The sequence below is a fragment of the Erythrolamprus reginae genome, chromosome 8, assembly GCF_031021105.1.
Source record: "Erythrolamprus reginae isolate rEryReg1 chromosome 8, rEryReg1.hap1, whole genome shotgun sequence".
In the NCBI taxonomy this organism is placed as follows: domain Eukaryota; kingdom Metazoa; phylum Chordata; class Lepidosauria; order Squamata; family Dipsadidae; genus Erythrolamprus; species Erythrolamprus reginae.
In genome coordinates this window covers 56480656-56503088 of record NC_091957.1, presented here as the reverse complement: position 1 = coordinate 56503088, position 22433 = coordinate 56480656, and the positions used below count along the sequence as shown (strand labels likewise).

The 22433-nt window shown below is 41.6% G+C and overlaps 1 protein-coding gene across 4 annotated transcripts in view; it reads right to left on the bottom strand.

Moving 5' to 3' along the window:
- The window catches only part of FGF13 (fibroblast growth factor 13), a 161178-nt gene that overhangs the window by 138199 nt on the left and 546 nt on the right, over window positions 1-22433 (bottom strand). For 2 of the 4 annotated variants that reach the window (XM_070759970.1, XM_070759974.1), the window contains exons 1-2: window positions 22238-22309; window positions 5174-5479 (exon numbers count right to left, since the gene is read on the bottom strand). The exons of 1 other annotated variant lie outside the window; for it this stretch is intronic. In XM_070759970.1, the coding sequence (XP_070616071.1) occupies window positions 5174-5222 (49 nt within the window). In that variant the 5' untranslated portion in view covers window positions 5223-5479; window positions 22238-22309. Of the gene's footprint in view, window positions 1-5173; window positions 5480-13249; window positions 13685-22237; window positions 22310-22433 lie in introns of those variants that run through there. One more of the 4 variants, XM_070759971.1, reaches the window with a different exon arrangement.

The following is a 22433-nucleotide window of genomic DNA, read 5'->3' as shown; positions in this document are numbered from 1 at the left end:
AGTTCTGATTCTCCTCTGAAGTCTGTGTGGGTCTCGTTGGGTTGCAGAACCAAACCAGACAGTGATAGAGGTGCAGATGACAGACTCAATTATTCATTCCTCTGTCAAAACTTTCTTTCACTTTCTTTGAAGCATGCCACAAACTGTTTCTTCCTAACTGAGGCAGTGGTGACTTCCAGATTTAGAGCATGTAAGATTTGGGTAATATCATTTGCAGACCTGGTTTGAAGCCAGGCTGAGCCTTAGCAGTTCTCCGAAAGGATATAAGCCCTTTCAGAGAAAAGGTGGCCTAATCTTCTATTTCTAATTGTTTTTAATATTGTAGTACTAATTGGATTATATTACTGTTCTTTTTTTTATATATGCTGTGAGTCGCCCCGAGTCCTCGGAGAAGGGCGGCATACAAATCCAATAAAATAAATAAAATAAAACAAAATAAATAAATGTAACTAACTAACTGAATAAGTTTAACAAAATATAATAACAAACGTCCTATCAAGTATCTGTGCTTTGCGTTAAGATAAGGGCAGAATAAGATATGGATTTTTGAACAATGGATAAAAAAATGTGTAATTATGTATGTTGTTTGTAATATTGGAAGGTTTGATTGATTTGTATGTGAGAAAGTGGAGAAAAATAAAAGAAATTTTGGGAAAAAAAGAATCTTTACTTTGTGTAAATCTATTCCCCACCACTCAGCTACTTCTACAATCTCTACAAAACACAATACAGCAATCTTTGGGGAAAGTACTACCGTCAAACAGGAAATAATCGCAGTCACGGCTTGTGCTGCGTTTCATTTATTTTTGTCTCAATTGAAGACCGGGGTGCTCAGACTTACGACAGTTCGTTTAGTGACTGTTCAAAGATACGACGACACTGGGAGAAAAGTGATCAGCCTGAGGAAGGTGGGGGCAGTCCATTAAAAAGCACATCAAATCCATCAAAATCTAAAAATGAAAACGATGAAATATAGAGCAATCCTCACTCCAGGACTGATGATGTTACTTCATTGGGTTTTGAAATGTCTGGGAGAAAACAACCAAGTTTGTAGAGCAGCAAGGACCCAACTTCCATTGTCTTCCTCCTCTTCCTCCTCCTCCTCCTCCTCACCCCCCCATTCCCTCCTAGCACTAATTATGTTATTTTGTTGGGTTTTGAAATGTCTGCAAGAAAACAACCAAGTTATAGAGCACCAAGGACCCAATTGCCATCATCTTCCTCCTCCTCCTCCTCTCGCATACACCACTCCCTCCTAGCACTGATGGTGTTATCTAGTAGGGTAATGAAACTGCAAAAAACCCTCCAAGCTCAGAGAGCACCAAGTCCCCCCTCCCCAAATGTTGGAAAGCTAGAAGATATAAAACACATATTAAAAGAGAAAACCGACAGGCTTTCTGTGTTTTCCAAAATAAACCAGGGCCTGTTGCAAAAACTGTCCATTCGGCTCCCCCAAATCATGGGTGAATAAGAGATGAGTAGTTTTACTCATCTAACGACAGATCAATCAATGTCCACACCCCAAACAACAAATCGTCTCGAGTCCTTAAGAGACTGACTGTCAACTGGCTGTCTTGTTTCGTTATTTTGTCTTTTAATCTAAGTTTAAACCAGATGGATTTTTTCAAACCCCTTCTGTTAACCAGCGTAGAAAATGTGTCGGATCCAAAAAAACAACAACCCGATTGTTTGAATCCAAAAAGGCAAAAAATCCTCCTTTCTCCGTCTCAAATGGACCACAGCACAGCTTCCCAGAGCAACAACAACAACGACAATAACGACAACACTTCCCCCCCTCCACACCCCTCCAGGAGCATAACGCTTCTAAATGCACATGTCTGCCGCGAACACATCTCAAGAACAAAAGAAGTTAGCGCATGGATCGCTTCGCCCAGGAATGACGTGCACTGAGGCTGAACTGGTCTCTGCGAATCAAAATTGGCCCTGCTGGAACGTGTCATATTCAGTCTAAAAATTAAAAAAAGGAAGAAAGGAAGGAAGAAAGGAAGGAAGAAAGAAAGGAAGGAAGGAAAGAAGAAAAGAAGGAAGGAAGGGGGGAAGAAAGGAAGGATGGAAGGAAGGAAGGATGGAAGGAAGGAAGGAAGGAAGGATGGAAGGAAGGAAGGAAGGAAGGTTGGTCAGAAAGGAAGAAAGAAAGGATGGATGGAAGGAAGGAAGAAAGGAAGGAAGGATGGAAGGAAGGAAGAAAGGAAGGAAGGAAGGAAGGTTGGTCAGAAAGGAAGAAAGAAAGGATGGAAGGAAGGAAGAAAGGAAGGAAGGAAGGAAGGTTGGTCAGAAAGGAAGAAAGAAAGGATGGATGGAAGGAAGGAAGGAAGGAAGGAAGGAAGGAAGGAAGGAAGGAAGGGAACACTTAAACAACACAATATGACTCCAAGTAAATCAGACTTCTATGAAATCAAACTGTCCACTTAGGAAGCAACACTGATTGACAATCAATTTCACCTGCTGTTGTGCACATACAACTTTGTACAGAACAAAGTATTCAATGAGAATATTTCATTCATTCATATCTAGGATCTGTTCTTTGAGTGTTCCCTTTATTTTTTTGAGCAGTATATATCCATCCATCCATCCATCCATCCATCCATCCATCTATCCATCTATCCATCTATCCATGTATATATATATAGATCTATCCTAGCCTCCCTTAATTTTCAAATTCAGCTTAAAACATGTGACATATATATATATATATATATATATTTGTTTTCGTAAATTTTCACGGGTATATGTATGTAGATTGTTCTGAGTTCGGGTTTTGCCCTGTGTAATGTTACACATTACACAGGGCAAACATTACACAGGGCAAAACCCGAACTCAGAACAATCTACATATATATATATATACACACACACACACACACACACAAACACACACACATATACACACACACACACACACACACACACACATACATATATACATATATAAGATGGCTTCTAGGAATAGCCCACCCCTCAAGCATCAAAGGACCGAAACCCACTGTGGATATTGTTTAACAGTCTGAAGCAGCCAGGCTGGTGGCTTATAGACACTCGAGTCCTTCTTCTGTCTTTTCTGGGGCACGATGAGAGTTTGAATCCGACCCACTTTTTGGTCGCCTAAGGGCTCAGACAAGAGGAACAAAGCAATGGAAGCCTAGCCCACCCCTTGGGTTTGCAAGGCAACGGTGGTTTCAGATCGCAAGCCATTTCGTTCTCTCTCTCTTGGGCCCTGATTTATCTGGGGGGAAAAAAGAGGAGCCATTCACTCAACACCCACCACCCACCCCACCCCATGAGACATTCAGGTCTGTGCCCAGGACACGGGCATCCTGGTTTAGGATGGAGGATGAAGATCAAAGCTCTGAAACCCAGATTTGTCTCACTTTGCAGCAATGGAGGGAGACGTTTTAAGACGCTTCAATGGAAACCTTTTGCATCAACCTGTCAGGATGTTTGACCATCAGGTCATCCCCCCCCCACACACCTGTGAAAAGGGAGAGGGAGGGGCCTTCCAAACACCTGGATTGGCTTTGCCCTTTTCCCCGCCTGGACAAATCCAGAGGTGGCGGCCAAACAGAGGCGGAAGAACTCCACAGTCTACAAGTCCCCCCTCTCCTCCAAGTCCCCCTCCTCCTCCTCCTTCTCTCCCCCCCCCACCATCTGTCTCCATAGCAATGGTTGGCCAGTTTATATATTCCAAAGCGAGTCAGTCCATCGTAGGGACAAATCTTTGCAAGAAACCTGGGGCAAAGCAACTCCTTGTCCTTCAATGCTAAGGTTTTATGCCTTGGTTCTCTGCAGCTATCATCCTCAATGATGCAGTGCCCAGAACACAAAGCCCACATTATTCCAATGTAGGAAACCAAGTTCCAATTATTTTTATAAGGGTGGGAGGAAGAGGGCAGCTCCGTGGCCCCCTGCTAGGACATCACTGTCCTATCCATGGCAGTTTGAGCCAAGGAGACCATCTCACCCATCTTCTAAGGTCTCTACTGTTTTCTCCTTGAATGTGGAGTAGCTATGGTGATGGTATATGGGCTTCGAAGACGTGCAGGACAATAAGACGTCCCTGGGCCCAAACTTCAGGGGAGGGTGGGAGTAAAGCAGTACTTCCTAACCCTACCAGATGCCTTCAAGTGTCTACCAAGTGGAAGTACTACAGCGGTCAAGAGACACAAGGAGACTTTGGCGGAGGAGCATAGAATGATTCCCGACTCAACAGCCCCCCTCCCCCAAAAACAGTGTTGTCTTTGTAGTTAAACAAAGCAGCCCCCACCCACCCCCAGAGTAGATACAGAGGTGGTCCATAGTCTTCGAAGATGGGCAGGACAATAAAATGTCTCTGGGCCCAAGCTTTAGGGGAGGGTGGGAGTAAAGTGGTACTTCCTAACCCTACCAGATGCCTTCAGGTATCTACCAGGTTGAAGTACCTTCCAGGTGGAAGACTCGGAGCGGCATACAAATGATTCCCAACTCAACGCCCCCCCCCAAAAAAAACAGAATTGTCTTTGTAGTTCAACAAAGCAGCCCCCTCCCCAACTCTCTGGCTTCCGCCCCACATCTCCTCATCTGGGCTACATTACAGACCCCTTTCAGGTTCCTCCTGGGAAGGGACCCCCGCCCCCCAAAAGTGGGCTTTGCTTTCTGTTTCTCCCCCCCCCCCCCTGTGGATGATGGGGAAGGTCTGGATCCCCAGTCGTGCAAGGAGACAGCGAGTGTGGAACACCACGCTCTCTCGCTCTCTTTCTCTCTCATACACACACACACAAAAGGGAAGACTGCAGTATTATAGGAGGTCTCTCTTTTACGGGGGTGGGGTAGCTTAGTTTCCCCCCCCCCCCATCTTCTTTCAGGGCTGGGATGGGAAGGACAAAGCCCAGGAACCAAATCAACCCTCACCCCAAAAAAAGACGCAAAAGAGAAAGAGGAGGCGGGGAGGGGGTGGGTGAGCTATGGGGCTGGCGTGTCACTTTCTCCCCCCATCCTTTCACTCCCCCTCCCCGCTTCCCCCTTCTCTCCCCCCCCTCAAAGGTCAGCCAAGCCTGGGAAGACGGAAAGAGAAGAGGGGGTTTTGTGGGGAGGGGGACAAGTTGAAGGTCCAATTCAAGACAACGGAGGGGGGACGATGGATGGAGACGAGGGGAAGGGAGGCGGGTGGGCTTCTTACCTTTAGCGACATCTTTCTCTTCTTTCGGCTTGATCACCTTCCCGCTCATAGATCCCAGTTTCGGTTGTCCCCCAGGATACCGCGTGGCACGGCGGACCGGATTTCCAAGAAACCAGGGGAAGGAGAGAAAGAGAGAAACGCGCAGAGAGAAAAAGAGAGAGGGATGGATGGGTTTGTTTTCTTCTCTCTCTCTCTCCTTTTTCCTTCCTCCCTCTTTCCTTTCTTTGGTCCTTTCTTCTCTCTCTCTTTGTTGTTGCTCTTTTCCTTCTTTGGAAGATCAGGGGGAGGAGGAGGAGGAGGGAAGCCCTAGAAGTGGGGTGGGGGAGGAGGGAGGGAGGGGAGAGAGAGAGAGAGAGAAAGAGAGTGAGTGAGGAATCAGTCATGGACCCAAGCGAGCCCTGACTGGCTGCCTGGTTCTCTCGCTGGCTGGCGCAGAAGAATGCGCCCAATGCCACTACGGAGAGCTTGGAGGCTTTGTGAACCACTGTTGATGGGGGCGGAGGGGGAGGGGGGACGAGGCAAGTCCTGGGAGGGGGCTGCCTTCTTCCCACCCCCTTCCCCTTTGGAGAAAGCAAGGCTTGTTCTCTGCACATCTGCCAGGTTTCTTCTCTATCCCCACCCCGCTTGGGTTGGGGGAGGTTTGCAGGAGACAAAAGGTGGATCTCAACACACCCCCCACATCCCCTCCCCCCGTTCACCCCCCGCCGACCGCACACCCACCCACTCCCCGTTTTCGCTGGAAGAAATCCTCTTCCCCCTCACCAACCACCTTTCTCATCCGAGGCTTAGGTTTAGGCTGAGCAGCCCACCCTCGTGCCTGCGATGCTTATGAAGGCAGCCGGACACACCCCTCTCTCTCGGCCCTACTCCATCCCTGCCAAGGTGGGATCCTGGTCTGGAGACAGGAGGTGGCAGGCAAGGGGGGTTAGGGCTCCCTTGCTGGGATTTGGAAAGTGTAGAGAAGGAGGCGGTTGAAGAATAGAATAGGCTAGGATTCTTTCTTGCCCGAGTGTGATTGGACACACAAGGAATTTGTCTTTGGTGCAGATGCTCTCAGTGTACAGAAAAGAAAATATAGAATAGAATAGAATGGAGTAGAATAGAATAGATTAGAATAGAATAGAACAGGGAAGGGAAGGGAAGGGAAGAGAAGAGAATTGAATTCTTTCTTGGCCAAGTGTGATTGGACACACAAGGAATTTGTCTTTGGTGCAGATGCTCTCAGTGTACAGAAAAGAAAATATAGAATAGAATAGAATGGAGTAGAATAGAATAGAATAGAATAGAACAGGGAAGAGAAGAGAAGAGAATTGAATTCTTTATTGGCCAAGTGTGATTGGACACACAAGGAATTTGTCTTTGGTGCAGATGCTCTCAGTGTACAGAAAAGAAAATATAGAATAGAATAGAGTAGAATAGAATAGAATAGATTAGAATAGAATAGAACAGGGAAGGGAAGAGAAGAGAAGATAATTGAATTCTTTATTGGCCAAGTGTGATTGGACACACAAGGAATTTGTCTTTGGTGCAGATGCTCTCAGTGTACAGAAAAGAAAGGATAGAATGGAGTAGAATAGAATAGAATAGAGTAGAGTAGAGTAGAGAATAATAGAACAGAACAGAATTCTTTATTGGCCAAGTGTGATTGGACAGACAAGGAATTTGTCTTTGGTGCAGATGCTCTCAGTGTACAGAAAAGAAAGGATAGAATGGAGTAGAATAGAATAGAATAGAGTAGAGTAGAGTAGAGAAGAATAGAACAGAACAGAATTCTTTATTGGCCAAGTGTGATTGGACAGACAAGGAATTTGTCTTTGGTGCAGATGCTCTCAGTGTACAGAAAAGAAAAGATAGAATAGAATAGAATAGAATTGAATTGAATTCTTTATTGGCCAAGTGTGATTGGACGCACAAGGAATTTTTCTTTGGTGCAAATGCTCTCAGTGCATGTAAAAAAAAAGATACATTTGTCAAAAATCAAACATGACAAGTTTCCAAAATCAGGATTCTCAATGAACGACCAGAGAAGGTGTTGGAGGTCTTTTAGTTCTCCAGGTAAGACCTACCTGAGCCAAGAAAGATTGTAGTCTCAAACAGGAGAGGCATTGGCATATGAACTTTGAATAGAATAAAATAGAATGGAATGGAACAGAATGGAATGGAATGGAACGGAACCAAACGGAACCGAACAGAACCGAACCACAATTTTCAAGGACAGAGGGTGAGATGTGTCCTTCAATTCTGTGTTGAAAGCCACGTTCTCAAAAGGGACAAAAAAAAATCAACAATTGATTTCATTTGGCTGGATTGAAATTAAATAGAGTTAATCAAAGTCCTATTCACGCATGTTTTTAATGGCTTTCTCTACAATCCAGGAAAGAGTTTGGGAGGCCCCCAAAGACCACACCTGAAGTTTTGAGGGCTTCATTACAGCTTTGGATGGTGGACCACTGTTTCAAGAGAGGTCACCCTTGACCGTCTGGACTTTGGGGGCCACAGATCTGAAGCTGTGGAGCTGTAATGCCTACAAATTAGCCCCCACTTCCCCTTTCCTCCCGTTGTAAACTTGGTTTTGCAGTTTAATAATATAGGTCCACTTCTATACATCACAATATCCTGATGTGCTGCTCAGGATTCGTTTGTTTTTTTTCCTAGACTAGGAAAACAAGACATACAATTATGCCTTCCTCGATGCTGACTTTTGAAAATTTGATCCTCAATTTTTTTTTTAGCTGGGTGGGAATCCAGTTGGCTTCATTAAGCCTGGAAACACAGGTTGAAGTTTAGCCAAAACTGCAGCTCAACCCTGAGCTAGGAAGAGTCTCATTTATTGATTGATTGATTGATTGGATTTTTATGCCGCCCCTCTCCGTAGACTCAACTACCTCCGTAGGCTCAACTACCTTAGCCAAAACTACCTGCTTTCCATTGAGGATCTGTATAATGCACGAGTCCAAAAGAGGGCTGTGAAAACATCTACAGACCAAGGGTGAAATCCAGCAGGTTTTGGAAAAACCAGTAGTGGAAATTTTTAATGATTTGCAAAACTGGCAAATACTACCAGTGGCTGGCCCCAGACTGGGGAGGGAATGGGGATTTTGCAATATCCTTCCCCATGTCCACAAAGGCACACCATGCCCACAGAAGCTGGTAGTAAAAAAAAATGGATTTCACTACTGCTACAGACCTCTTGAATCCTGGACATAAATTGAAAAGTGAACCCAAGAACAAGGGGACACAATCTGAAGTTAGTTGGGGGAAAGATCAAAAGCAACATGAGAAAATATTATTTCACTAAAAAAGAATAGTAGATCCTTGGAACAAACTTCCAGCAGACATGGTTGGTAAATCCACAGTAACTGAATTTAAACATGCCTGGGATAAACATATATCCATTGTAAGATAAAATACAGGAAATAGTATAAGGGCAGACTAGATGGACCATGAGGTCTTTTTCTGCCATCAGACTTCTATGTTTCTGTTTCATCTCCCACCCTCAAAAACGTCGCTACAGAGCCCTGCACACCAAGACAACTAGACACAAGAACAGTTTTTCCTGAACGCCATCACTCTGCTAAGCAAATAATTCTCTCTACGTTGTCAAACTATTTACTAAGTCTGCACTACTATTAACCTCCTCATCATTCTCATCACCCAGCTCTCCCCACAAATGACTGTAGTACTGTAACTTTGTTGATTGTCTCCGAACGATTTATATTGACTGGTTCCTAATATGATTGGATTGCTTATTTGTACCCTATGACTGTCATTAAGTGTTGTACGCTATGATTCTTGAAGAATGTATTTTATTTTTTCTTTATGTCCACTGAGAGCATCTGCACCAAAGACATATATAGGGGAAGCCCACATCTATTGGGCTATTGAAGAAAGCTGCGCTGAGGACCACCAGATGCTTACTCATTCACAGATTACATTTCCAAGAAGACCCCACAACATGATTGTCTGGTTTCAAAGAGACCTTCTGCTGCAATTCGATGCGGCTTCAAGCTCACTCGAAACTCATCCCAAACTGGCAAATCCATAAGATCTTTCTTTAAGGGGTTATCACTTAAAAAGCTTACAGACTACTAGTTTTTCTCATCATCCCTTTCACCCATTTCCTCCCATGTTGACTGATACAAATCTGATTAATAAATGACTGTAACTTGTTGCTTATATCCTAAGATTTTTATTAATATTGCTTCTTCATTGCTTATTTGACCCCTGTGACAATCATTAAGTGTTGTACCACATGATTCTTGACAAATGTAACTTTTTCCTTTATGTATGCTAAGAGCACCTGCACCAAGACAAATTCCTTGTGTGTCCAAACACACGGCCAATAAAATTCTATTCTATTCTATTCTATTCTATTCTATTCTATTCTAAAAGCCAATAATTTGCACACTTTTGAGTCAAAGGGATATCCAGCTCTTTAAGACTGTCTGATGATAGATGACAGGTGCACCCCCCATGGTGATGTCTCTCGTCTACTGCCCAATCAGAGCTAAGGATTTCTCAGACAGAATTTAATGAGAAGAGAAATATTTCCAAGCTAAATTGTCCGGCTTGCTTGTAGTTAATTCACGTTTCAAAAATTCACTGCAGGAAGAGACATTCGGTAAGGCTGTCGCCGACGTTTGCTAACACAAGGCTTTTTTTAAATTTCTGAATTGTTTAACCTTTGGAGGCGCCCTCAAAATGTTTCTGTTTTTAGAAAATGCTGCCCTTCTGCTACGGTTGAAGGACTCATTTAGAACAGGGTCTAGAATTGATGAACTCCAGCAGCTGGACTGGATTAGGGCGAAATCCATCATTCTACCATACTGTCTACTGTTGGAAGAAAAATAAAGTGAAAAACGATAACAGCGAATTAAATGGCCATTTCCTTCTTCACTTGAGTCACCCATAACAGCAACTCTTCACTGTAAAACCTATTGTAAAATTTCTTCCTTCCTTCCTTCATTTCTTCTCATCTTCCTTCCTTCCTTCTCATCTTCCTTCATTACTTCTCATCTTCCTTCCTTCCTTCTCATCTTCCTTCATTACTTCTCATCTTCCATCATTTCTTCTCATCTTCCTTCCTTCCTTCTCATCTTCCTTCATTTCTTCTAATCTTCCTTCCTTCCTTCCTTCTCATCTTCCTTCATTTCTTCTCATCTTCCTTCCTTCCCTCCTTCCTTCCCTCCCTCATCAGGTTGTCCACCTTTAACCCAGTCACATGATCCTGGCCCCATCTGGTTGCATGGTGGTCACATGGATGGCAAGCCACACCCACAAAATAAGCCACACCCACAGTGTGGTAGTAAAAAATTTTGTAGCCCTTCACTAGTTGAGACTCTTTTCTTTCAAAAGAAAAACATCCTTTCTGTTTTGAGGAAGGAAAAGGTGGTTAGACCAAGAAGTCGACAGAAGAAGTTTCAGAAAGCTAAGTTTGGAGAAAGCAGGGCAAGAGAGAAGTCCTTCCTTTTTTTCTGGGAGGTTGAATTTATGAAACCAATTTATAAGGTTGTCCAATTCGACCGTCGACGGCTGTCATGATTAAATATCCTGGTTGACAGTGGGAAAATGCAAGTCGAGAGTCCAGTTTACGGAGCTGCCTTCCCTCCGTTGAAATTACAACCACGGGACCCTTTCACTCCACAAATAGAATAGAATAGAATTCTTTATTGGCCAAGTGTGATTGGACACGCAAGGAATTTATCTTTGGTGCAGATGCTCTCAGTGGACATAAAATAAAAGGTTACATTTGTCAAGAATAGAATAGAATAGAGTAGAGTAGAATAGAATAGAATAGAATTCTTTATTGGCCAAGAGTGATTGGACACACAAGGAATTTGTCTTTGGTGCAGATGCTCTCAGTGGACATAAAATAAAAGGTTACATTTGTCAAGAATAGAATAGAGTAGAGTAGAGTAGAATAGAATAGAATAGAATAGAATAGAATTCTTTATTGGCCAAATATTATTGCACACACAAGGAATTTGTCTTTGGTGCAGATGCTCTCAGTGGACATAAAAGAAAAATATACATTTGTCAAGAATAGAATAAAATAGAGTAGAATAGAATAGAATAGAATAGAATTCTTAATTGGCCAAGTGTGATTGGACACACAAGGAATTTGTCTTTGGTGCAGATGCTCTCAGTGGACATAAAAGAAAAGGTTACATTTGTCAAGAATAGAATAGAGTAGAGTAGAGTAGAGTAGCGTAGAATAGAATAGAATAGAATAGAATAGAATTCTTTATTGGACAAATATTATTGCACACACAAGGAATTTGTCTTTGGTGCAGATGCTCTCAGTATACATAAAAGAAAAGGTTATATTTGTCAAGAATAGAATAGAATAGAATTGAATTGAATTGAATTCTTTATTGGCCAAATATTATTGCACACACAAGGGATTTGTCTTTGATGCAGATGCTCTCAGTGTACATAAAAGAAAAAGTTACATTTGTCAAGAATAGAATAGAATAGAATAGAATAGAATAGAATGGAATAGAATTCTTTATTGGCCAAATATTATTGCACACACAAGGGATTTGTCTTTGGTGCAGATGCTCTCAGTGAACAAAAAAAAATACATTTGTCAAGAATCACGAGGTACAACACTTAACAATTGTCATAGGAGTTAAATAAGCAACGAGGAAGCAATCAATATTAATAAAAATCTTAAGGATACAAGCAACAAGTTACAGTCATGCAATCATAAGTGGGAGGAAATGGGTGATAGGAATGATGAGAAAAAACTAGTAGTAATAATAATTCAGACTTGGTAAATAGTTTGACAGTGTGGAGGGAATTATTTGTTTAGCAGAGTGATGGCACTTGGGAAAAACACTCTTCCTGTGTCTAGCTGTCTTGGTGTGCAGTTCTTGGTAGCAACGTTTTGAGGGTAGGAGTTGAAATAGTTTGTGTCCAGGATGCGAGGGGTCAGTAAATATTTTCACTGCCCTCTTTTTGACTCGTGCAGTTTACAGTATATACTACAGTACTAAAGGCTGTGTACTCTCACATTTCTTTTCTCTATACACTAATGACTGATCTCCTACGATCCATCTGTTCAAACTACCTGATGTTTGCAGCATCGATACCAACAGTAGATCAGGACTCATTCGAGACAACGAATCAGCACTCCTTGCATTGACTCCAGACGGCGAAGATTGAACAATCTAACCACACAGTTCAAAACAAGAGAAACCCTTCCACCCTTCCACCTCTCACAATACTAGACAACACAGTATCAACAGTAGAGACCTTCAAATTTCTAGGTTCTATCATATCTCAAGACCTAAAATGGTCACCTAACATCAAAAACAACATCAAAAAAGCACAACAAAGAATGTTCTTTCTGCGCCAGCTCAGGAAGCTCAAACTGCCCAAGGAGCTGCTGATTCAGTTCTAGAGAGGAATCATTGAGTCTGTCATCTGCACCTCTATAACTGTCTGGTTTGGTGCTGCAACCCAACAGGACTGACACAGACTTCAGAGGAGAATCAGAATTGCAGAAAAAACAATTGCTGCCAATCTGCCTTCCATTGAGGACCTGTATACTGCACGAGTCAAAAAGAGGGCGGGTAAAATATTTACTGACCCCTCACATCCTGGACACAAATTGTTTCAACTCCTACCCTCAAAACGTCGCTACAGAGCACTGCACACCAAGACAACTAGACACAAGAACAGTTTTTTCCCAAACGCCATCACTCTACTAAACAAATAATTCCCTCAACACTGTCAGACTTTCTACTAAATCTGCACTTCTATTCTACTAGTTTTTCTCATCATTCCTATCACCCATTTCCTCCCATGTTGACTGTATGACTGTAACTTGTTGCTTATATCCTAAGATTTTTATTAATATTGCTTCTTCATTGCTTATTTGACCCCTATGACAATCATTAAGTGTTGTACCACATGATTCTTGACAAATGTATATTTTATTTTATGTACGTTGAGAGCATATGCACCAAGACAAATTCGTTGTGTGTCCAATCACACTTGGCCAATAAAAAATTCTATTCTATTCTATTCTAAATTGCCCCCACCCTCTGAGTTATTATTGCTGCCACCTACCTGGATTGAAAACAGAAGCAAGCTGAAAGTCGAGAGGCTAGTCTTTGGCTTCAAGACCACCCTAGGCTTTAGAAAAATCCCAGATTAATCCATGCCATGCTTCTTCCTTGCTTGTTGCCCATGGAATGCAAGGAGCATCAATCCTGGGTCCTTTGGATACCTCCTCCTGGCTATTGAGTCCCAGAAAACAATCTCCAGCTCAGGAAACCACAGAGAAGAACGATGGGATGGAAGCTGTATTCTCTTCCCACTGACCGTGTGAAGGTTTTGGAGGCACCAATCTGGAGACCTGTTGCTCCCGGAGCAAAGAAGTAGCCAAGTCACACGGTGTTTGCTATTTTTAGCAAAGCAGAATCCTCCAAGCTGTTTTGGTTTCCAGAATTGCCCTGCCAGAGCAGCTGCGAAGAACGACGACGTCTCATTTTACAGCTTGGAGGCAACCTCTTCAGGCGCTCCAAAGACCACTGGGGAGATACAGACAGGGAAACAAACCTCAGGCATTTTGTGGGGTTTTTTTAGTCATTGGCATTCTCACTTATGACATTATTTCTCATAGATAATCCCCACTCGGTCAAGGACCTCGGAATAAAAATAACTAAAGATCTAAGTGCCAACGCCCACTGCAACAACATCACCAAGAAGGCCTCAATCCTATGTAGCTTCTGCTCTGGAAATCTCACACTACTTACCAGATCTTACAAAACTTTCGCCAGACCCATCCTCAAATACAGCTCATCTGTTTGGAACCCATATCGCATCTCAGACATTAACACCCTTGAAAATGTCCAAAGTTACTTCACAAGAAGAGCCCTTCACTCCTACACTCGAAACAGAATCCCCTACAAAACTAGACTTACAATCCTGGGTCTTGAAAGCTTAGAACTAGGATGCCTTAAACATGATCTAAGTATTGCCCACAAGATCATATGCTGCAATGTCCTGCCTGTCAAAGACTACTTCAGCTTCAACCACAACAACACAAGAGCACACAATAGATTCAAGCTTAATATTAACCGCTCCAAACTTGACAGTAAAAAATATGACTTTAGTAATCGGGTTATCAAAGCGTGGAACTCATTACCGGACTCTGTAGTATCATCCCCTAACCCCCAACATTTTACCCTTAGACTATCCATGGTTGACCTCTCCAGATTCCTAAGAGGTCAGTAAGGGGCGTACATAAGCGCACTAGAGTGCCTTCCATCCCCTGTCCTATAGTCTCTCCTATATCTCCTCTACTATATCCTCTATAACCTTCATGGTGTATTATTGTGTATTGGACAAAATAAATAAATAAAATAAAAATAGATTCGGTGCCTGTCTCTCCTTTATACACATTCAAAGGCAGCAGCAGGAGCTCTCCGAAATTCCAATTTTTATCCCAGCTGTAACAGCCCTTCAATTTCCAGCAGGTTTCTATTTCTAAAGTAGCTTCTTCTCCGGTAATATCACGCTAAGTCTTCCACCTATGCTTTTCATAGCAGTTTCTCCTGAACTCGACTAATTGACAGGTGACAACATGGTACTAATGATATGAACTGTGTCATATATGATAGCAAATTATTTCATGTCCATCACTTGCCCCATGAGGTGGTCATCTAGTGGTATGTACCAACTATCTAGACTTCAAGAGTTGTTAACCTAATCCTACGTAGCTTCTGCTCCAGTAATCTCACATTACTAACCGGAGCATACAAAACTTTTGCCAGACCATTCCTCGAATATAGCTCATCTGTCTGGAATCCACACCGCATCTCGGACATAAATACATTAGAAAACGTCCAGAAATACTTCACGAGAAGAGCCCTCCACTCTGCCACTTGCAACAGAATACCCTACTGAACAACAGTTACAATCCTAGGATTAGAAAGCTTAGAACTACGTCGCCTTAAACACAACTTAAGCATAGCCCATAAAATCATCTGCTTCAACGTTCTTCCTGTCAACAACTACTTCAACTTCAATCACAACAATACATGGGCATACAACAGATACAAACTCAAAGTAAACTGCTCCAAACTTGACTGTAGGAAATATGACTTTAGCAACTGAATAGTTGATATTATTAGTACCAGTATCATGTATATAAACATTGTTATATATTTGTATACGTACTACTAATATGTACTTGACAAATAAATAAGTAAATAAAATAAAAAAGGGACATAACAAGCTTCAAAACCCAAAAACTCAAACTCAGCCACCATTGTTAAGAAAGACAAGGGTTTGAAGTTATCTGTGTTTGGACTAAAGGGTCTGGGCCAGGGGCAGGTTACTCCTGGTTAGCACTGGTTTGGCCGAACTGGTAGTGACCTGCTGCGAATTGTCCTTTACTTGGTGGTGGAGGAAGATCCCGTCCAAAGGAAATACCCCCCCTTAAAACGAGCCCCTTCCTCCAGCCCAAACCCTTTCTCTGGCTCAGAGAAATAACCAGAGCTGCACCTGCCAAGGGTTAAGAGGCAACGAAGCCTCGGTCAATTCCTGGCTGTAACCCAACCCCACGTATGACACAGGGAGGAAAAGTTGCCAACAGGTGTGTGTCCAACACATTGGCAGGGAAAGGATTTCAAAAGGATGGGGAGTCTTGTGATGATCCAGAGTCGCTCTGGGAGCAAGCCAGAGGGATAAGGCTTTGCAGTTAAGACTGCAAATCCTGCAGGGAAACCTGGGCCATTTATTTAAAACTGGGTTTCTCCTCCCTCGGTTTGAAAATAAAAGACTCTGCAAGCGTTCAAAAGGCACAGAAACTATTGTGTTAGACGGAGAAGCAAAATCCACCTGCAGTCATTGGACATCGCATTTTTCTGACATCCCAGATGTGGCATTCAGCAACGACAGTCCTCAGGGCTTGAATGCAGGTGTGGGGAGAATGTGGACAAAATGCCCCCCCCCCCAATTCCTAAAAGAAGGCATACTCATTCGGTGTAAAGTTTAAGAAACTTTAAGAAAAGAGAGTTCAGTGATGCAACTGGAGTGAAAAGGGACAAAGATTGAAACGAACACATTTGTGTTATTTGATCGGTATATCTCCCACATTTTTAAAAAAAATCAAGATCTTTTCTTGGTGGTAGGGAAGTTTCTGAATTTATGCCAGGCAGTTGCAAAAGAGGAATAGAATAGAATAGAGAATAATACAATGTAGAATAGGATAGAATAGAATGGAATGGAACGGAGCGGGACGGGATGGGATAGGATATTGGAATGAAAAAACAGAATGGAATAAAGAATAATACAATGTAACTAGACCAGAATAGAATATAATAGAAAATAGAAACATAGAAACATAGAAGACTGATGGCAGAAAAAGACCTCATGATCAATCTAGTCTGCCCTTATACTATTTTTTTGTATTTTATCTTAGAATGGATCTATGGTTATTCCAGGCATGCTTAAATTCAATTACTGTGGATTTACCAACCATGTCTGCTGGAAGTTTGTTCCAAGGATCTACTACTCTTTCAGTCAAATAATATTTTCTCATGTTGCTTTTGATCTTTCCCCCAACTAACTTCAGATTGTGTCCCCTTCTTCTTATGTTCACTTTCCTGTTAAACTTTCCTCCTGAACCTTATTTAACCCTTTGACATATTCAAATGTTTCGATCATGTCCCCCTTTTCCTTCTGTCCTCCAGATTGAGTTCATTAAGTCTTTCCTGATCAGTTTTATGCTTAAGACCTTCCACCATTCTTGTAGCCCATCTTTGGACCCGTTCAATTTTGTCAATAGAATAGAATAAAGAATAATTCTACAATGTAGAATATAATATAATACAAAAGAAAAAAATAGAATAGAAAATAGAATAGAGAATAATTCTACAATGTAGAATAGAATAGAATAGAATCTGGAAGGGACCTTAGAGGTTTTCTAGTCCAACCCCCTACTCCAGCAGGAGAACCTCTACCATCTCCGACAAGTGACTGTCCAGTCTCTTCTTAAAGCCCTTCAGTGATGGAAGTGTGAATAGAAAGAGGCAGTGAAGAGAAAATGGATTGGCAATTTGGAGAGTTGAAGTCCACACGTTGTCAAGATTGGGAAAGACTGGACTAGATGATCTTGGCGGGCCCTTCCAATTCCACCATTCTATGCTTCTGGGATAATAACAAAATACAAGAATTGGAGGAGAGTCTATCTAGTCCAACCCTCTGGTATAACCCTTTCAGACAAATGGTTACCCAATCTCTTCTTAAAAGGTGATGGGTCATCCACAACTTCTGGAGGCAAGCTCTTCCATTGGTCAATTGTTCTCACCCTCGGGTAATTTCTCCTTCGTTCTAGATTTCAAAAATCCTCACCCAGCACCAAGTAAAAGAACTTTCCTTTCCCGGAGTTCATAAATTCCTTCACGAGCTCTCCATTTGTCTCATTACTATCTCTTTTTCGTTACAACATTCCCTGGCACTGTCCTAACAAAATATTTAACAGATTGAGAGGCAAATACTGGGCTGGCTGTTGCAGGCAAGTCAAAGCAATTTAAATTCCCTTGAATTTTTAAGGTTCTGACAAGTCTGGAGAGTGTTCGGAAACTTCAGATCGTGCAGAATGAGGCTACGAGAGCAGTCATGGGCTTCCCCAGATATGCCCATGTCACATCAACACTCCACAGTCTGCATTGGTTGCTGATCGGTTTCCGGTCACAATTCAAAGTGTTGGTTATGACCTATAAAGCCCTTCATGGCATCGGACCAGAATACCTCTGGGACTGCCTTCTGCCACACGAATCCCAGCGACCAGTTAGGTCCCACAGAGTTGGCCTTCTCCGGGTGCCGTTGACTAAACAATGTCATCTGGTGGGACCTAGGGCGGCCCTCTGGAATCAACTCCCCCCGGAGATCAGGACTGCCCCCACCCTCCTTGTCTTTCGCAAACTCCTAAAAACCCACCTCTGCCATCAGGCATGGGGAAATTAAGTATTGCCTCCAAGATCATATGCTGCAATGTCCTGCCTGTCTAAGACTACTTCAGCTTCAATCACAACAACACAAGAGCCCACAACAGATTCAAGCTTAATATTAACCGCTCCAAACTCGACTGTAAAAAATACAACTTTAGTAATCGGGTTGTCAAAGCATGGAACTCATTTCCGGACTCCGTAGTATCATACCCTAACCCCCAACATTTTACCCTTAGACTATCCACGGTTGACCTCTCCAGATTCCTAAGAGGTCAGTAAGGGACGTGCATAAGCGCACTAGAGTGCCTTCCATCCCCTGTCCTATAGTCTCTCCTATATCTTGTATTTCTTCTCTACTATATCCTCTATAACCTTCATTGTGTATTATTGTGTATTGGACAAAATAAATAAATAAAATAAAATAAATAAATCTGGACGGAAGCATACCCAGAGCCCAGAAGGGAGAAAATGTTTTAAAAATTTTTTTAAAAATTCCACCGGTTCTACGCACCTCACCAATACTTTTTCTACCGGTTTTGTGTACCTGACCCTATTCGTAGGAGCCCATCCCCGGTCCTGAGTGAATTAACTAGTTTCACACCACGATCCATCCCAAACACACCTCCAATTCCCCCCAATGGTGGATCCAGTTCACTTCGGTAACAGGGTCGGCTTCAACTGAGCCAACCCTTCTGAAAACAGACAGGAGCCCAAATCTATAAATGTTATTTGGTGGAAGAGAAAGCTTGGGGGGGGGGGGGTTTCTATTAGAAACAGAATATCCTACGAAAATAGACTAACAATCCTGGGCCTAGAAAGCCTAGAACTACGGCGCCTAAAACACGATTTGAGTATTGCCCACAAGATCATATGCTGCAACGTCCTACCGGTCAATGACTACTTCAGCTTCAACCGCAACAACACAAGAGCACGCAACAGATTTAATACGAATCGCTCCAAACTTGACTGTAAAAAATATGATTTCAACAATCGAGTTATCGCAGCGTGGAACTCATTGCCGGACTCAATTGTGTCAACCCCTAACCCCCAACACTTCTCCCTTAGACTCTCCACGATTGACCTCTCCAGCTTCCTAAGAGGCCAGTAAGGGGCGTACATAAGTGCACTGGTGTGCCTTTCGTCCCCTGTCCAATTGTCTTTCCTTTCTCTCCCTTATCATATATATTCTCTTCCTTTCATATATCCTCTCCTCTAAGTTCACTTTATCCTTATATATATTACTACATGTCTATTTTTCTTCCTATGTATTTGTGTATTGGACAAATGAATAAATAAATAAATATTAAACAATGAACATTTATTGTGGTGGTGGTGGTGGTGGAGGAGTTTGCATAAAAGCCTTTCCAGCTTGGCCGAGAAATATCTCTTTGTCCCACAGGCTGGTGTGCGAAAGATGATGGGCTGGATGTCATGGAAACCAACAGGAGCAACCTCATTCTCCAGCAGTCGTTGCTGCTGCTGTTATTTATTTAATTTGGATGAGCTATTTAACATCAGACAACGATGTCGGGGTGGGAGGGAGAATGTTGGAAAGGTGCCTGTGGCGAGGCTAAAAATAGCCCGCTGCTGTTATTTAAATCTCTCTATGTATGGTAACATTGGCCACCAACATCTACAAACATCCTTTTCGGCATGCCTGAGTGAGACAGAAAAACTCCACTATGGTTTTGTTTAGGGTGTTTTGGGGTTTTTTTAATCACTATCTATCCACTCTCACTGCAATGGGGGAAAAACATTGATGGGGATTTTAGAGCAGAGACTGCCCGGATAATTTTGGCGCTGATTTTTTTGGTAATTCATTCTGGAAAATATACTGCTAAAAAAAATAAAAAAATAAAGAACGCAGCCTATATCTGAATGAATGAAATATTCTCATGGAATACTTTGTCTTGTACAAAGTTGAATGTGCACAACAGCAGGTGAAATTGATGGTCCATCAGTCTTCCTTCCTATGTGGACAGTTTGATTTCACAGAAGTTTGATTTACTTGGAGTTATATTGTGTTGTTTAAGTGTTCTCTTTATTCTCAAAAAATAAAGGTAATTCTCTCTCTCTCTCTCTCTCTCTCTCTGTGTGTGTGTGTGTATGTGTGTGTATATATATATATATATATATATATATATATATATATATATATATATATCCTAGTCTCCCTTAATTTTCAAATTCAGCTTAAACATGTGACACACACACACACACACACACACACACACACATATATATATATATACACACACACACACACACACACACACACTCGACACAAAATGTAACCCTTCCCTGGTACAGAGCTGAAGGGATTGGATACTGTAGCCTAGAGGATAATTCTCTGCCTTACAAGGCAAAGGTTGCAGGTTCAAGTCCCAGTGGGTATGGCTAGCTGATGAGGCCAAAATAAGGCCGAAATAGATCTATCCTAGTCTCCCTTAATTTTCAAATTCAGCTTAAACATGTGACATATATATATATATATATATATATATATATATATATATATATATATAACATGTGACATATATATTGTTTAAGTGTTCCCTTTATTTTTTGTAGCAATATATAGATATATAAACAACACAATATAACTCCAGGTAAATCAAACTTCTATATATATCTATCAGTGGAAGAGGAAGAGGAAAATGTCTAGAAAACTTTGATTTACTTGGAGTTATATTGTGTTGTTTATATATATATTGCTCCAAAAAATAAAGGGAATATATATATACTCCTTATATATATATATATAACTTTGTACAATATATATATAAATATATTGGCCCCAGAATCAAATCCCAGTAAGGATATGGCTAGCTGATGAGGCCAGAACAAAGCCAAAATAGCGCTATCCTAGTTCGGGTTTTGCCCCGTGTAATATTTTGAGTGTCTATGCGACGTTTCGGTGAAATCACATTCACCATCATCAGGCTGACACTCAAAATATTACACCGTCATCTTCAGGCTGGTGTTTATGTCCTTGTTTTCTATGCTATATGTATATATATAGCGTAGAAAACAAGGACATAAACACCAGCCTGAAGATGACGGTGTAATATTTTGAGTGTCAGCCTGATGATGGTGAATGTGATTTCAAATGACGGTGTAATATTTTGAGTGTCAGCCTGATGATGGTGAATGTGATTTCACCGAAACGTCGCATAGACACTCAAAATATTACACGGGGCAAAACCCGAACTAGGATAGCGCTATTTCGGCCTTGTTCTGGCCTCATCAGCTAGCCATATCCTTACTGGGATTTGATTTTTGGGCCAATATATTTATATATATATTGTACAAAGTTATATATATATATATATATATATATATATATATATATATATATATATATATATATATATATATATATATAAGGAGTGTATATATATTCCCTTTATTTTTTGGAGCAATATATATATAAACAACACAATATAACTCCAAGTAAATCAAAGTTTTCTAGACATTTTCATCTTCCTCTTCCACTGATAGATATATATATAGAAGTTTGATTTACTTGGAGTTATATTGTGTTGTTTATATATCTATATATTGCTCCAAAAAATAAAGGGAACACTTAATGCAATATAACTCCAAGTAAATCAAACTTCTATATTTATCTATCAGTAGAAGAGGAAGATGAAAATGTCTATAAAATGTCCAGAGATACTTTACGAGAAGAGCCCTCCACTCCTCCACTCGCAACAGAATCCCCTACGCAACTAGGCTTACAATCCTAGGTTTAGAAAGCTTAGAACTACGTCATCTTAAACACGACCTAAGCAGAGCCCATAAAACCATCTGCTACAACGTCCTTCCTGTTAATGGTGATGTCAGCTTCAACCACAACAACGCATGAGCACACAACAGATACAAACTTAACGTAAACTGCTCCAACCATGATTGCAAAAAATACAACTTTTGGTCAATGCCAGGAATACTTTACCTGACTCTGTAGTTTCTTCCCCAAACCCCCCAAAAGTAAACCACTCTAAACCCGATTGCAGGAAATATGACTTTAGTAAATGAGTAGTTGATGCATGGAACTCACTACCAGACTCTCCCAAAACTTTACCCTTAGACTTACCACTTGTTGACCTCTCCCAACTCCTAAGAGGTCTTGTACTAGTATCATGTATGTGAATATTATTATATCTGTGTATACCACCAATACATACTTGACATAACAAATAAAACAAACAAATAAATAGAAGGGAAGGAAGAGGAGGAGTAAGAGGAGGGGGAGGAGTAAGAGGAGGGGGAGGAAGTGGAGTGGGAGCAAT